This window comes from Euleptes europaea, chromosome 9 (genome assembly GCF_029931775.1).
Source record: "Euleptes europaea isolate rEulEur1 chromosome 9, rEulEur1.hap1, whole genome shotgun sequence".
In the NCBI taxonomy this organism is placed as follows: Eukaryota; Metazoa; Chordata; class Lepidosauria; order Squamata; family Sphaerodactylidae; genus Euleptes; species Euleptes europaea.
The window spans coordinates 10,760,963-10,775,541 of record NC_079320.1 but is presented as its reverse complement, the minus strand read 5'-3'; the positions used below and the strand labels follow the sequence as shown (position 1 = coordinate 10,775,541).

General features: G+C 44.6%; 1 protein-coding gene across 1 annotated transcript in view; it reads right to left on the bottom strand.

Moving 5' to 3' along the window:
* Positions 1–14,579, bottom strand: part of FRAS1 (Fraser extracellular matrix complex subunit 1) — a 194,351-nt gene that overhangs the window by 112,540 nt on the left and 67,232 nt on the right. The window contains 4 exon segments of the mRNA XM_056855545.1: positions 546–651; positions 653–693; positions 4,756–4,902; positions 5,607–5,759. Of these exon segments, the coding sequence (XP_056711523.1) occupies positions 546–651; positions 653–693; positions 4,756–4,902; positions 5,607–5,759 (447 nt within the window).

Below are 14,579 nucleotides of genomic sequence, written 5' to 3'. Positions count from 1 at the left end.
TCAGCCATGCTCATTTGCAAGGAAAAGAATCACAATAATCTTGGTCCTCACTGAAGCATGTGACAGCAGATAATACGTAGGAACGCCCAAGGTGGGGAAAAAGAGGTATGTGGATGGAAAGACAATGAAAAAGACCTCTCAAAAAGAAGAAGAGTTGTTTTTTATCTGCCGACTTTCTCTACCACTTAAGGAAGAAACAAACCAGTTTACAATCACCTCCCTTCTCCTCCCCACAACAGACACCCTGTGAGGTAGGTGGGGCTGAGAGAGCTGTGACTAGCCCAAGGTCACCCAGCTGGCTTCATGTGTAGGAGCGGGGAAACCAACCTGGCTCACCAATTAGCCTCCGCCGCTCATGTGGAGGAGTGGGGAATCAAACCCGGTTCTCCAGATCAGAGTCCACCGCTCCAAACCACCGCTCTTAACCACTACCCCACGCTGTAGTGGTTATAAACTAGACAGGTAAGTGGTTATAAACTAGACAGGTAAGCCAGACTACATATTGTCATGATCCGGCATGAGCACATCAGGATTTCTGTTTTCACCTTTGCAAGTCTTGGAAGAGAAGTCCAGGTAGTACTGAGGAGCACAGCTGTCATACTGGCATTCTCCAAACAGCAATACTTTGGATGGGTCTCTGCAGGAGGTACAAAGCGGCTCCTGAATCACAGCTCAGGCATGAACGGCCGCAAGCTGGAAGGAGAGATAAGAATAAGGACACTACTCAGAGCTGGGCCAGTTTAGAGAGCATGAACTAGGAAGTCTCTGACAACACTCTTGCTGTGAACAAGCCACCACCAATCATCTTCAGCACCTACCCACCCTTTGCCATCTGCCACATGAAAAAATATACTGGCCAAAGCAGATGTGACCTGGTAGATGGGGACAGACTGTGTTTATAAAAACGGAAGCATCATCCAATGTATGGCAAATCATGCAATGGCCCATTGTTTGTTATAAGAACATACGAAAGGCCATGCTGGATCAGGCCAACGTCCATCAAGTCCAGCAGTCTGTTCACACAGCAGCCAACCAGGTGCCTCTAGGAAGCCCACAAGCAAGACGGCTGCAGCAGCATTGTCCTGCCTGAGTTCCACAGCACCCAATATACTAAGCATGCTCCTCTGATCCTGGAGAGAATAGGTATGCATCAGGACTAGTATTCATTTTGACTAATAGCCATGGACAGCCCTATCCTTCATGAACATGTCTACTCCCATCTTAAAGTCTTCCAAGTTGGCAGCCATCACCACATCCTGGGGCAGGGAGTTCCACAATTTAACTATGCCTTGTGTGAAGAAATATGTCCTTTTATTTGTTCTGAATCTCTCACCCTCCAACTTCAGCAGATGACCCCTGCATTCTGGTATTAGGACAGAAGGAGAAAAGCTTCTCCTTGTCCACTCTCTTCATACCATGCATCATTTTATAGACCTCTATCATGTCTCCCCTTAACGGCCTTCTTTCCAAGCTAAACAGCCCTATGCTCTTTAACCGCTCCTCACAGAGCAGTTGTTCTAGCTCCCTGATCATTTTTGGTTGCTCTTTTCTGCACTTTCTCAAGCTCTGTAATATCCTTTTTAGGTGTGGTGACCAGAACTGTACACAGTATTCCAAGAGTGGCCTCACCATAGATTTGTACAAGGGCAGTATAATAGCAGCAGTTTTATTCTCTATTCCTCATCTAATTATGGCCAGCATGGAATTTGCCTTTTTTACAGCAGCCGTTCTCTAAGCAGGGCCAAAGTTTTCCCGGAATTCCAGGCTACAGAGATCAGCTCCCCTGGAGGAAATGGCAGCTTCAGAGAGTGGCCACTATGAAATAACATTGCCACTGAGCTCCCTTCTCTTCCCAAATTCTGCCCACCCCAGGTTCTGCCCCCAAATCTCTAGGAATTTCCCAAGCCCTATTCGGCAACCCCGGTTGGAGGACAGAGATGAAGCCCGGTGCCTCTCAGCACAGTTCATGTGTAGGCAAGGAGAAATAAAGCCAGAGGAAATCACTGGCCAAGTCTGAAGCCAGTATGGCGTTAAAGGTAAAGGCCTGCGCAAGCACCGAGTCATTCCTCAGCCATGGGGTGACGTCACATCCCGACGTTTACTGGGCAGACTTTGTTTACGGGGTGGTTTGCCAGTGCCTTCCCCAGTCATCTTCCCTTTACCCCCAGCAAGCTGGGTACTCATTTTACCGACCTCGGAAGGATGGAAGGCTGAGTCAACCTCGAGCTGTCTATCTGAAACCGACCTGCCCCAGGATGTGGTGACAGCTGCTGACTTGGAGAGGAGTGAACATGTTCATGGAAGAGAGGGGTATTCATGGCTACTAGTAAATATGGATACTAGTCATGATGCATCCCTATTCTCTCCAGTATCAAAAGAGCATGCCTATTATATTAGGTGCTGTGGAGCACAGGCAGGAGAATGCTGCTGCAGTCATCTTGTTTGTGGGCTTCCTAAAGGCCCCTGGTTGGCCACTGTGTGAACAGACTGCTGGACTTGATGGGCCTTGGTGTGGTCCAGCATGACCTTTCTTATGTTCTTATTAAAACGTATTAACAGTAGCAAAACTGTGTTAAATGTTTCACGGAGTCCACATCATGACACTCCAAAGATTGAAGCCTCTTTCGAATTACGTTGCCCTCCAGAAAAATACACAAGTCATTATCCACTGAGATGCCGATGTTATACCACCTCTCCTCCCCCACCCCGCCCAATACTCTGCCTACAATCTCTAATTTATCTCATTTTCTATGCGGCTGCATCTATCTCATCTCATCAGTTCCAGAGGGGTGTCATGAGGCTTAATTAATTAAGATCTGCAACACATCTAAAAAGATGTGTGGATTAATAGAGCAAAGAAATAGCTAATAATTAGACGTGTGATGAGGTACATTTGCAAACTTCAAAATATACCAGTGACACATTATTCAAAAGGACAGGGAAAAGGCAAAATAAAATTTACAATGTGAGCCAGTTAAGACAGAAGTGCCTTTGCAGTGTTCTTATTAACATTACTTGACATGAGTCTTTTTTTATGCCCGTTTTAGTGAATTCGTTTCTATTATGCATGTCTTGGTCCATTACACAACGCACTTTTGCCAAAATTCTTGGATTAAGGAAAATTTCATCCCTTTGAAGCCTATTCTCACATCTTTATTTCAGTATCTATCTTTCCCCTTCCCTGGGACTTGGGGTGTGCAGCATGAACACATACATGAACACATGAAGCTGCCTTCTACTGAATCAGACCTTTGGTCAAACGAAGTCAGTATTGTCTACTCAGACAGGCAGCAGCTCTCCTGGGTCTCAGGCAGAGGTTTCTCAGTTATCGGGCTATGACAAGCAGGAGAAGATGACCACAAGCATGTCACCCCACAAGCATGTCACCCAAATCGCCTGCGTATCAGTTCAGGGCTCTTCCCCAATCACAGGGATCAAACGTCCTTCGCATTCCCTTCCCCCCACCCCCGCCTCAGTTTCTCAGACTCCCCAGATGTGGGAAATGGTACAAACTGGATTCTCCCCCCCGGTTTAAATCCTTTTTGGCATATTGAGTGAGTGAGTGAAAGGTAAAAAGAATGTTAACCGGTTAAATGTTTCTGGGGAAGATTTTTTTAAATATATGGTCTACAAACTTCTGAAAGCCGGCTCTGTGAAGTTAGCAGAATTTTAAAGCATTCAAAGATTACTTTTTGAAAATGTATTATGGAATACGCTTCTGTAGCATGCTAACCCACAGACGTGGGTTGTGAATATATCCACAGCATGAATCAGTATCAGATGTAAAGGCTCTTTCTCCAGAGTCAAATCTGTGTTCTACTTTAGCTTAACACTGTTCTCGAACTGGCAAAGGCTCTCCAACAGCTTTGTCCCAGCATCGCTACCTGGGTTTCCTTTTTATTTGTTATTTACTTTTACCCCCACCTTTCTCTGAAATGGGGACCAAAAGCAATTTGCAACATCATTCTCCTCTCTTCCATTTTATCCTTACAACACCAACCCTGTGAGGTAGGTTAGGCTGTGAGAAAGTGGGGTGCAGCCTACCCTTGTTTCTGTGTTAAGTCCCATCAAGTTGCTTCCGACTCATGGCGACCCTATGAATTAATGACTTCCAAAATGACCTATTCTTAACAGCCATGCTCAGGTCTTACAAACTGAGGACCATGGATTCCTTGATTGAATCAATCCACCTCTGGTTCAGTCTTCCTCTTTTCCTGCTGTCTTCAACTTTTCCTAGTGCTACTGTCTTTTCCTGTGACTCTTATCTTCTCATAATGGTGAGTTCAGTCATTTTAGCTTCTAAGGAGAGTTCAGGCTTGAGTTGATCTAGAACCGTGGATCTAGAGTCCACGGTATCTGTAAAACTTTCATCCAACATCACATTTCAAATGAATCGAACTTCTTCCGGTCCACTTTCCTCATTGTCCAAGTTTCAACCCCATACATAGTATAAGCAAAATTTATTAAAATATTTTACCCCACTGTTCCTTTTGGCTCAAGTTTGAAGTCTTCCTTCTGTCTACGGAGATTTCCTTCAAATTAAGTGGCTCTTCCATGGACAGAAGCTGGAGGAAGAACGACCTGGAGGATGGCTGGATCCCCCTCAGTACTGGCCCAAGGTCACTCAGTGAGTTTCCAAGGCAGAGTGGAGATGGGCTTGCGGTTTGCCCTCTTCGGGTAAACATATATGAGCCCTACATACAATATCACATTTGGCAAATAAGAAGCACATTAACAACTGTCAAGGAAACGTACGTTTGCAATGCTGGTTCTCATCCCTGTAGTATCCCAGGTGACAGGCCGAGACGCACGTGCCGGTGTGAGACAGAACAAGGTGGAAATCGCATGATGCACAGGAGGAAGGCTCTCCGCTGCTGCAGGTTTTACATGAAGGGTGACACTCTGGAGGGGAAGACAGAATGAAAGCAAGCATCTAAAGAGGCAGAAAACAAACCACAAAAGGTTCTGCACATGGAGCCATTTCTTAAGTGCCAGTTCCCCTGGGTCAGTCACCCAAGTGAATGCTTGAGGGGAATCATGGTGTTTGGCTTGCTCCCAGAGATCAGCAAGTGGCTAGGAGTCAGTGGGCACCCCATGCTTGGGGTGACCAAATATCTTGAACCAGCCCCTAGGTGTGTGTAGCATGTTGGACCGGAAGCAGTGTGACCTAGTTTGGCCATGAAAGTTATTGAGTGGCGTTACTGAGGGCGCTTTCACACAGGCTGAACAACGCACTTTCAGTCCACTTTCAAAGCATTTTGCAGATGCATTTTACTGTGCGAAATGGCAAAATCTACTTCGAAACGATCGTTAAAGTGCACTGAAAATGGACTGAAAGTGCATTATTCAGCATGTGTGAAAGCGCCCTGAGTGACCAATGGGCCACTCACTGTGTGAAACGGCAATGGGCATAGTGCCAATGGGTCACTCACCCTTTCTCTACTTAAAGCCACCTGGAAGGATTGTTGCAAAGGTCACAAGGGGGGAACGCCCTCACCATATGTCCACAAGCAAAGGTACGTGTTGACAGATTGATCATATATGAGTTTAACTGGCGTGCTTGCTCCTCTCCTTTAACGACTCCTGATTTTTCAGCTGGTACTCACTTTTGCACATTCCGCCATCCTTATAGTGCCCCACGGGGCAACCGGGCACACAGCGGTCCTTCAGGAGCGAGTGGCGGCCGTTTTGGCACTTCAAGCAAATGCTTCCTGTGTCCTGGAGGTCTGCCACACACTGCTGGCACAAAGGGTGGCAGTCTGAAAGGAATAAAAAGCAGTGGACAAAGGAGAGAAGATCACCATCCGCCAGTCAGCTCTCAAATGAGTCCTGCTTAAGTTAAAAGGGTATGATCATCACAACCTTTAGACGTTTTAGTACACAAGGACACAAATTTCTAGATGCTCACAGGAAGAAATAAAAATGCAGTAGATTGGTTTTATGGATTGTTCTTCGATTTTTTATTAGTATTGTTATTGCTGAGTTTTATTATTTTAATTATAACTAAAATTATGATTTTAAAATTTATACTTATAAATTATAATTAAAAATTATAATTATAATTTAAGATTTAATTAATTTTAATGTGGGTGTATATAAAATTTAAATTAATACTTCCTTGTTAGGCTAACAATGGCAGGATAGCAACTCAAATAAATAAATAAAATTGCAATCCTAAAAACAATTTTCTGGGAATAAGCTCCGTTGAATAGAAGAAGAGTTGGTTTTTATATGCCAACTTTCTCTACCACTTAAGGAAGAATCAAACCAGCTTACAATCACCTTCCCTTCCCCACAACACATGCCCTGTGAGGTTGGTGGGGCTAAGAGAGTTCGGAGACAAATGGGACTAGACCAAGGTCACCCAGCTGGCTTTATGTGTAGGAGTGGGGAAACTAATCCAGTTCACCAGATTAGAGTCTGCTGCTCATGTGGAGGAGTGGGGAATCAAACCCAGTTCTCCAGATTAGAGTCCACCACTCTTAACCACTACATCACACTGCCTCTCATAGGCCTGAGTAGGATTATGAACAACCTGCTTAGGATTGGTCTCTAAATCCATCATATTGTATTATCTGAGGAGTTCAAGGCAAGAGTGTATGAGGTTTACCATCCTATCCTCTCAACAATGCTGTGAGGTTAGAGTTGCCAACCTCCAGGTGGTATCAAAGTAGACACTTCTGTGTACCTTACAGCTCAACCCAAATCACACAAACTCAATTATATAAATAAGCCAATTCTATAATCCAAAATACAATTCTTCCATATAGTCAACATACATTCACTGGAAAATACATTCATGTCCTAGAATATCACGCAAAAAAATGTTTACAAAAGTGAGTATACATAGAGATAAGTCCATATACGTTCAATCCAACTTTCTAATAATACAATCCTGTCTTATTACAGGAACGAAATTCCTTGATTAAACAACAAATGTCAGGTTGAGGAGGAAGACGGCCATTTCTGTTCTTATGTCTTCATCAGTTCCCCTTCAGATACATATAGTCATTGCTAGAATATCATCTATGCCAGGAATCAGTATGCTGTAGAGATTATGCAACTAGCCCATTTAGGCAGAAGGACTAGCACCTACCCTATGGGAGACTGTACCAACTAAAATGCTGCATGGCATAGATGACATACTAGAAATGACTATATGTATCTGAAGGTGAACTGATGAAGAAATAATAAGACATATATGAGGGAACCATATATGAGGTAGACAAAAGCTGAGTTAACATCTTCACTAGCCTTCATCCAAGCAGGCTCCAATGCCACATCCCACATTATCTTTTATTTTTAATCATCTGGACAATTACATATAAAAGACAAAGAAGTCTGAAGCACAAAACAGAAGTGAGCCTTGAACTGACCCTAAAGGGAATGATTTGGAAACTTCCGGGGGTGACTAACATACAGCTCTGAACCTTTAAGAATAAACTGCAAGCTCTCACACTTGAGACACGTTTCACCTGCTGTTCTGTAATGACTCCAATCACAAACTGTTATGCGAAAATCATTCATGGTTCAACTGGTACTAGCAGACTAGTTTTCTGCTCTGCTGCTAGCAGTATTTGGTGGCTGAGGGTGTATTAGGCTGACATTACCGAGCCAGCGAGAAGCCATAACTGTGGCATTCTGCTTGGCTTGCTGCTGATATACACCGATGTCTGGATTTTTATCTACCGCTTTGCAAACGATATCTGAAATGGAAACTGAGAGAGCTGTGGGGCTGAGAGAGTTCTGAGAGAGCTGTGACTAGACCAAGGTCACCCAGCTGGCTTCATGTGAAGAAGTGGGGAGAGTCTTTCCCCTTGAAGTTTTTATCCAGCCACAACATTAGGGGCTCCGTATCATTACAGAGAAGAGTTTTAAATTGGGGTTGATTTTATTAGTATAGATGTAGAATGCAATCAATTCTGAGCTGTTATAATTTGTTATGGTTGCCTTGCTGGAAGCCACCCTGAGCCAGGCTGCACTGGAGGAGGGCAACGTATAAATTAAATAAAAATAAAATTTAAATTTAAAAAATCACAACAATGCTCTATTTCTGGCGGCCACTGGCCTTGCTTCCCACAAAGGGGGGGGAGGCTGTTGGATTAAACACTGGAGCATAATTTGATTGGCAGAGAGCTCTGTGCTCCTCCAGAATCAGCCCCTCCCTTCTGGTGACAGTTACTCGTAACCAACTGACACTGCCAACTGCTCTGTCTCTCTCTGCCTCACACTCAAGATGTCACACTGTTTGAGTTAAGGTAAATGTTATAGAAACCTGTTAAGGAAAATGTTGTTTGTTTTAAATGACTTTATGGACATTTATTAAAAACAGTTTTCTTCCATTTTAATGTGTGTGCTATTCATATTCCTCCACATATATAGTATTGGCTGTTTGCGAACACTGCTGCTTGAAACAGGTGGAATATCCTGCACCGAGTGAGTGCTGGGATATTGCCGCACAGAAGGGATTGGATTATTTTCCTTCCCCCCCCCCTACAGGGGCACACAAAACAAGGCCACTGAAATCGCACCTACCAAACTCCTAGTGCCAGGACATGGTTTCCCACCTGTGCCAGGAGTGCAGCTCTGCCGCTCTTCCAAGGAATAGTATGAAAAGAACACCTCTATGCTAAATTAGTACAATCACAAAAAAATCAGCATAGGAATCCAACATACAATGAAATCTATTTCTAATAGTATTTTTCATATACAACGATGGTCCTATAATGCACAACTTGCCAAGACACTTTGAAGTCCAAAACAAATCAAAGGATCCACCCCAATCTGTCTTGGGTCCCAATCCGTCTTTGATCAGACTTGCCACTTCACAAGGAGATCTCCATCCTGTATAATCTCCATCCTGTATAGACAGTCTTCCAGAAACATGTACCGTTTCGTCATCCAACTTCTTCAGTATAACGTAGTATCTGCCATACAAGAGCTTAACCAATACATATGCAGCGGCAAGTCTGATCAAAGACGGACTGGGACCCAAGACGGAGTGGGGTGGATCCTTTGATTTGTTTTGGACTTTGAAGTGTCTTAGCAAGTTGTGCATTATAGGATCATCATTGTATATGTAAAATACTATTTAAAATAGGAGATTTCATTATATTTCGGCTCTCCCAAGGAAGGCAGCCCAGCCAGGAAGACAGGGGCGGAAATTATAGCAAGGAGAGGCAGTCTCATGACCCTCTTTTTCTCAGCAGCCAATCGCCAAATGGCTCCTGACCTTCCCCTGAACTGCAGGAGCTCCAAAAGGTTTTACAAGAAGTCTTTTGTCTGAGATGCAGGGACAATGTAAGGGAACCTGGAAGCCAAATTAATTCTCATTACAGTGATTTAGAAAATTATAAGAAAATGATGGCTGTCTTGAATGAAATGCCCTGATGAGGCTGCCTTCGACCAACTGGGCTTGATGTCAGGGCCCCTCCGGAAGGCTATATTTTTCCGCCCCTTTTCTCTTCTTCTGAAAACTTTCACTGAAGATGGATGACAAGATAACTGGGAAGCAGATGACTTTTCAAAGGAAGCAGGAGCTCAAATTCCGATGACGCTCCACTGGCAGCAAATGAACAAAGGCATCTCTGCACAGTCCAAAAGGAAAGCATTTTGAAGCCCTGCAGATTTCAGTTGGAATGAGTTAGGAATATATTTAAAAATCGATGGAAATAGAAAAAGCTGAACTTTAGCTGGATCGTGCCCCAATTAGAATAATAGAATCATAGAGCTAGAAGGGGCCATACAGGCCATCTGGTCCAACCCCCTGCATAATGCAGGATCAGCCTAAAGCATCCCTGACAAGTGTTTGTCCAGCCTTTGCTTAAAGACTGCCAGTGAATGGGAGCTCACCACCTCCTTAGGTAGTTGTCGAACAACTCCTTAGTTGTCGAACAACTCTTACTGTAAAAAACTTTTTCCTAATATCCAGCTGGTCCCTCTCCGCCTGCAATTTAAGCCCAATATTCTTACTATTCTAACTATTATGAGAGATTCTTACAATGGAGAGCCAGTGTGGAGACAGCCAGTGTGGTGTAGTGGTTAAGAGTGTCAAACGAGTATTTAGAAGACCCAAGTTTGAATCCCCACTCGTGCCATGGAAGCTCGCTGGGTGACCTCTGGCCAGTTACGCTCCCTCAGCCTAACCTACCTCACAGCGTTGTTGTGAAGACAAAATGGAAGAGAGGAGAATGATGCGAGCCACTTTGGGTCCCCATCGGGGAGAAAGGTGGGGTAAAAATTAAATAAATAAATAAGTTATTGTGAGTCGCAGGGATCAATCTAGGAACCCTAGGCAACTGAGAGAGGATGATGGATAAACACATTATTGCTTCTGCTAAGAGAGCCTTCTTTCAGTTAAGAACATAAGAAGAGCCATGCTGGATCAGACCCAAGGCCCATCTAGTCCAGCATTCTGTTCACACAGCAGCCAAACAACTGCCTCTATTTTTGCCGTCAAGTCACAGCAGACTTACGGCAACCCCGTAGGGATTTCAAGGCAAGAGACGTTCAGAGGTGGTTTGCCATTGCCTGTCTCTGCATAGCGACCCTCTACTTCCTTGGTGGTCTCCCATCCAAATACTGACCAGGGCCGACCCTGCTTAGCTTCCAAGGTGAGCACTGCTTGAGCACCAGGGTGTGTGTGGGGGAGAATACCTGTGCAGTAGCCGGTGTTGGTTTCAGGCATGAATTTGTAAAGTGGTGGTGCAGTGAGTCGCGCGTCAGGCGCAGAGTCCTATCGAGAGCAGTGCTCTGAGCAGGGCCCCACGGCTAGATCTCACTGCTGCCCTGAATTCAGTTTATGCCCCCTAGGGAAGCTCTGGTTCTGTAAATCTCAGCCTCTTTCAGTGTGGGTTGGTAGCAGTGGTCTACCCCCTTTTGGGAGGGGCCGTAGCTCAGTGGTAGAGCATCTGCTTGGCATGCAAAAGGTCCCAGGTTCAATCCCCGGCATCTCCAGTTAAAGGGACTAGGCAAGTAGGTAATATGAAAGACCTCTGCCTGAGACCCTGGAGAGCCGCTGCCAGTTTGAGTAGACAATACTGACTTTGATGGACCCAGGGTCTGATTCAGTATAAGGCAGCTTCATGTGTTCATGTGATCTGACGAGATCAGGATAGCCTGGGCTGTCCAGGTCAGGGCCAGCTGTCTCTAGGAAGCCCAAAAGTGGGATGACTGCATACAGCTAACAAGCTGACCCCTTGTTTAGACACTGCTGCCCTAGCCACGTTGATCCTCACTACCGTAACCTCCAGACTGGACTACTGTAACACAGCCTACATGGGGCCACCTCTGAAAACATCTCAGAAGCCTCACTTGGCACAAAATGCAGTGGTGAGACTCCTCCCAGGGGTCAGCCGTTCAGAACGTATCACTGGTACATCAGCTACACTGGCTACCTCAGGGTTGGCCTGCCCATCCTAGGGCACAGAATTTGAGCCCCCAATGGTCTTTAGAAGAAGAGGAGGAGGAAGAGTTGGTTTTTATATGCCAACTTTCTCCACTACTTAAGGAAGACTCAAACTGGCTTACAAACACCTTCCCTTCTCCTCCCTACAACAGACATCCTTGCAACTTGTAGTTGGGGGTTTAGTCACCTTGAGTCCAAGGAAACAAGGGGGAGGGATACAAATATTTTAAATAAAAATGAAATAAAAGAGGTGATCTGTAGGCAATTTCAGCCACAAATGTTATATAACAATTCTAAATGTTCCCGGCCTGGCAGGGAAAGCTCTCCTGGGCCAGGCAGTGGCACCAGATATCAAGGCTCTCAGGTCTACTACCTCCTCTGCCTCTTCAATTACAATTCTCCCAAAAAGTGATACCTCGAAAGTTTAACTTTCCGGTTGAACTGAACGTTGACGTGTGTCAGTTTGACTTTGCAGTCTGTGCTTCTGTGAGTTTCCATAATTGGGCGACTCTGTTCTGGGGGGGAAAACAGATCTCACTATAGCCTCCAGTTCTGCTTTGACCATGTGGACATCAAAAAATGAGCACCCACCATTGATCTCTCCAGAAGAGAAAAACGAGAGAAGAAAAGGCTCAGAGTGCGTTGGATGGCCCATGGGGAATGGGGTGGAGGGAAAGGGGAGGGGGCGACACACTTTACATTGCAGAAACTGCTTTAGATGTTTCACTAGAGCATTTTGTTTAATACAGAGTTCTCTTTAATGTTCCCTGCTCCCATGCCAATATTTTCCCGATATTTTTCTTCACGAGTCACATGGGAAATGAATGGGGAATCTATTTTATAGTCTGTTTAGAATACAATCACAAGCTGCTGGGTAGAAGGGAAGAGGTGCATTGTGTGGACTCAAATATACACAGGTTTCTCATAAATGCAATGGAAGCACCCCAGATAGGGTTCCCAACTTCCAGGTGGCACCTGGAGATCTATTACAGCTGATCTCCAGGTGATCAAGATCAGGTCCCCTGGAGAACATGGCTGCTCTGGAGGATGAGCTCCATGGCATTATACCTTGTTGAGGTCCTCCCCACCAAACACTGCCCTCCCCAGGCGCCACCCCCAAAATCTCCAGGTATTTCCCAACCCAGAGCTGGCAACCCTAACCCCAGGGCAACTGGTTGGCAGTTACATGAAGCAGGTGGACAGATCCAGCGGGGCTCTTCTTATTTAATTTATATTCTTGTGGTAAATATGCATGTTGCCCATTCATACAATATGATGACTGAACATATCAGGAGGACTGTGGTAGCGCACACTCTCAACATGCTTGGTTGATAGTCTCCTAGTGTAAGGTCTGAAAAGGGCCAGAGGAATGTGTGGGGTAAGGGCCGTCAAGTCGCTTCCGACTTATGGTGACTCTATGAATCAATGTCCTCCAAAACGTCCTATCATTAACAGCCTTGCTCAGGTCTTGCAAACTGAGGGCCATGGCTTCCTTTATAGAGTCAATCCATCTCTTCTTGGGTCTTCCTCTTTTCCTGCTGCCTTCCACGTTTCCTAGCATTATTGTCTTTTTCTGTGAGTCTTGTCTTCTCATAAAGTGACCAAAGTATGACAGCCTCTGTTTAGTAATTTTAACTCCTAGGGAGAATTCAGGCTTGACTTGATCTAGAGCCCACTGGTTTGTCTTTTTGATGGTCCACGGTATCTGTAAAACTCTCCTCCAACATCACCTTGCCTAGATAAGGTGAATGAATGCATATTTGGAAGGGTGCAGGATCACACCTCTTGATTCACCCCAGTCTGTGCACCTATGCAGCTGTGCCTGCATCGACTCTCTGCAGAAGAGCCAATCCATGTGCAGAGTTCAAGGGCAGGGAGAGTAAGTATAATCCTGCTCATTCCACATGTGCTGATTCTCCCTGAATGAAAGCATACAGGTTGCATCTAGGAAATTAAAAAGCTCGCCCACTGTCGCATCAACAGGCACCATCAAAAGCAGACTCAAATCACAATAGGGATGATTTAGAAATTTCCCTTCAAAAACAACTGAAGAAAAGGGGGAACAAAGAAACTCAACCTAAAAGTCAGGGGAAACCAAAGGGGGTGAGCTAAACACTATCTAATATAACAACCAATAAATCTATTTTTATTATATATTGTGCACAATTGTATTTAAAAACACAGGGCCTAAAATACAGGTTTCCTAAAAAAAAAGCACAAGCATAGTTACAAATATTACCAACACGTAACAGTTGATGTTAGTACATAAAATGACCAAAATCTGACCAGACGTGTTTTGGCCTTTTACAATCACACTTGTTTTGGCAAATAATTCTCTTTCAGTCTAGCCTTGCTGGGGCTTGTAGGCAAAAATACCATGGGAATACCCTCCTGATGCCCTGGAAGGGAGGAACACCAAAATGTAACAAATAAAACTCATTGCATCCAACCCTCCAAAATTCCTCATTCCGCTCAATGTTCTCGTGGTTATCATGACGAGCTACTGAACCTCCGCCGCTTATGATTCCGCTCCCCGCGTTAGTGCGGCTCGTGTTGATTTTTACCAAGTGTTTCCGATTGTTGTAAACTGCCGCAAAAACACTGCGGCAGAGCAGTATATAACGCCGTCACCCATAAAAACAAACAGACGAATAGATCACATTCTTCTGGAACCCCACCTCCGCTAGCTTTCAGAAAGGTTCTTCACATTTGCCAATTAAATTAACTCCCGTTAATTGGTTCACGTAGCCTACAGCCTTCTTTCGACCTGAGTAACTGCCATCCCTCGCTAAAGCCAGAAAGAGATATTTTTCTCGCCAAGACACACCGGGAGGGTGGATTTTACAGTCTCTCACTGTTAAAATGTTCTCTTTTGCCACGGGCATCTCTTGTTGAAATTAGGTTGCAATCAGCAAACAATTTCCCCTCCGGGTACTGAAGGAATAAGATGTGACTCGGAATGCAAAAAACAAAAAAAAGTGTTCCATTGAAGTCCAAGCAAACTGTTCTCCCTCAAGGATCCCGGAAAGAACATTCTGAATTAGCACTGATGGATGACTTCATAGACATGAAAATATTATTATAAAAGTTAGGTGTGTGTGTGGGAGGGGGGTTACCCCTCAAAAAAGCCCTTATGATATTTTGAAAAGCATTATATATGTAGTGTTTCCAG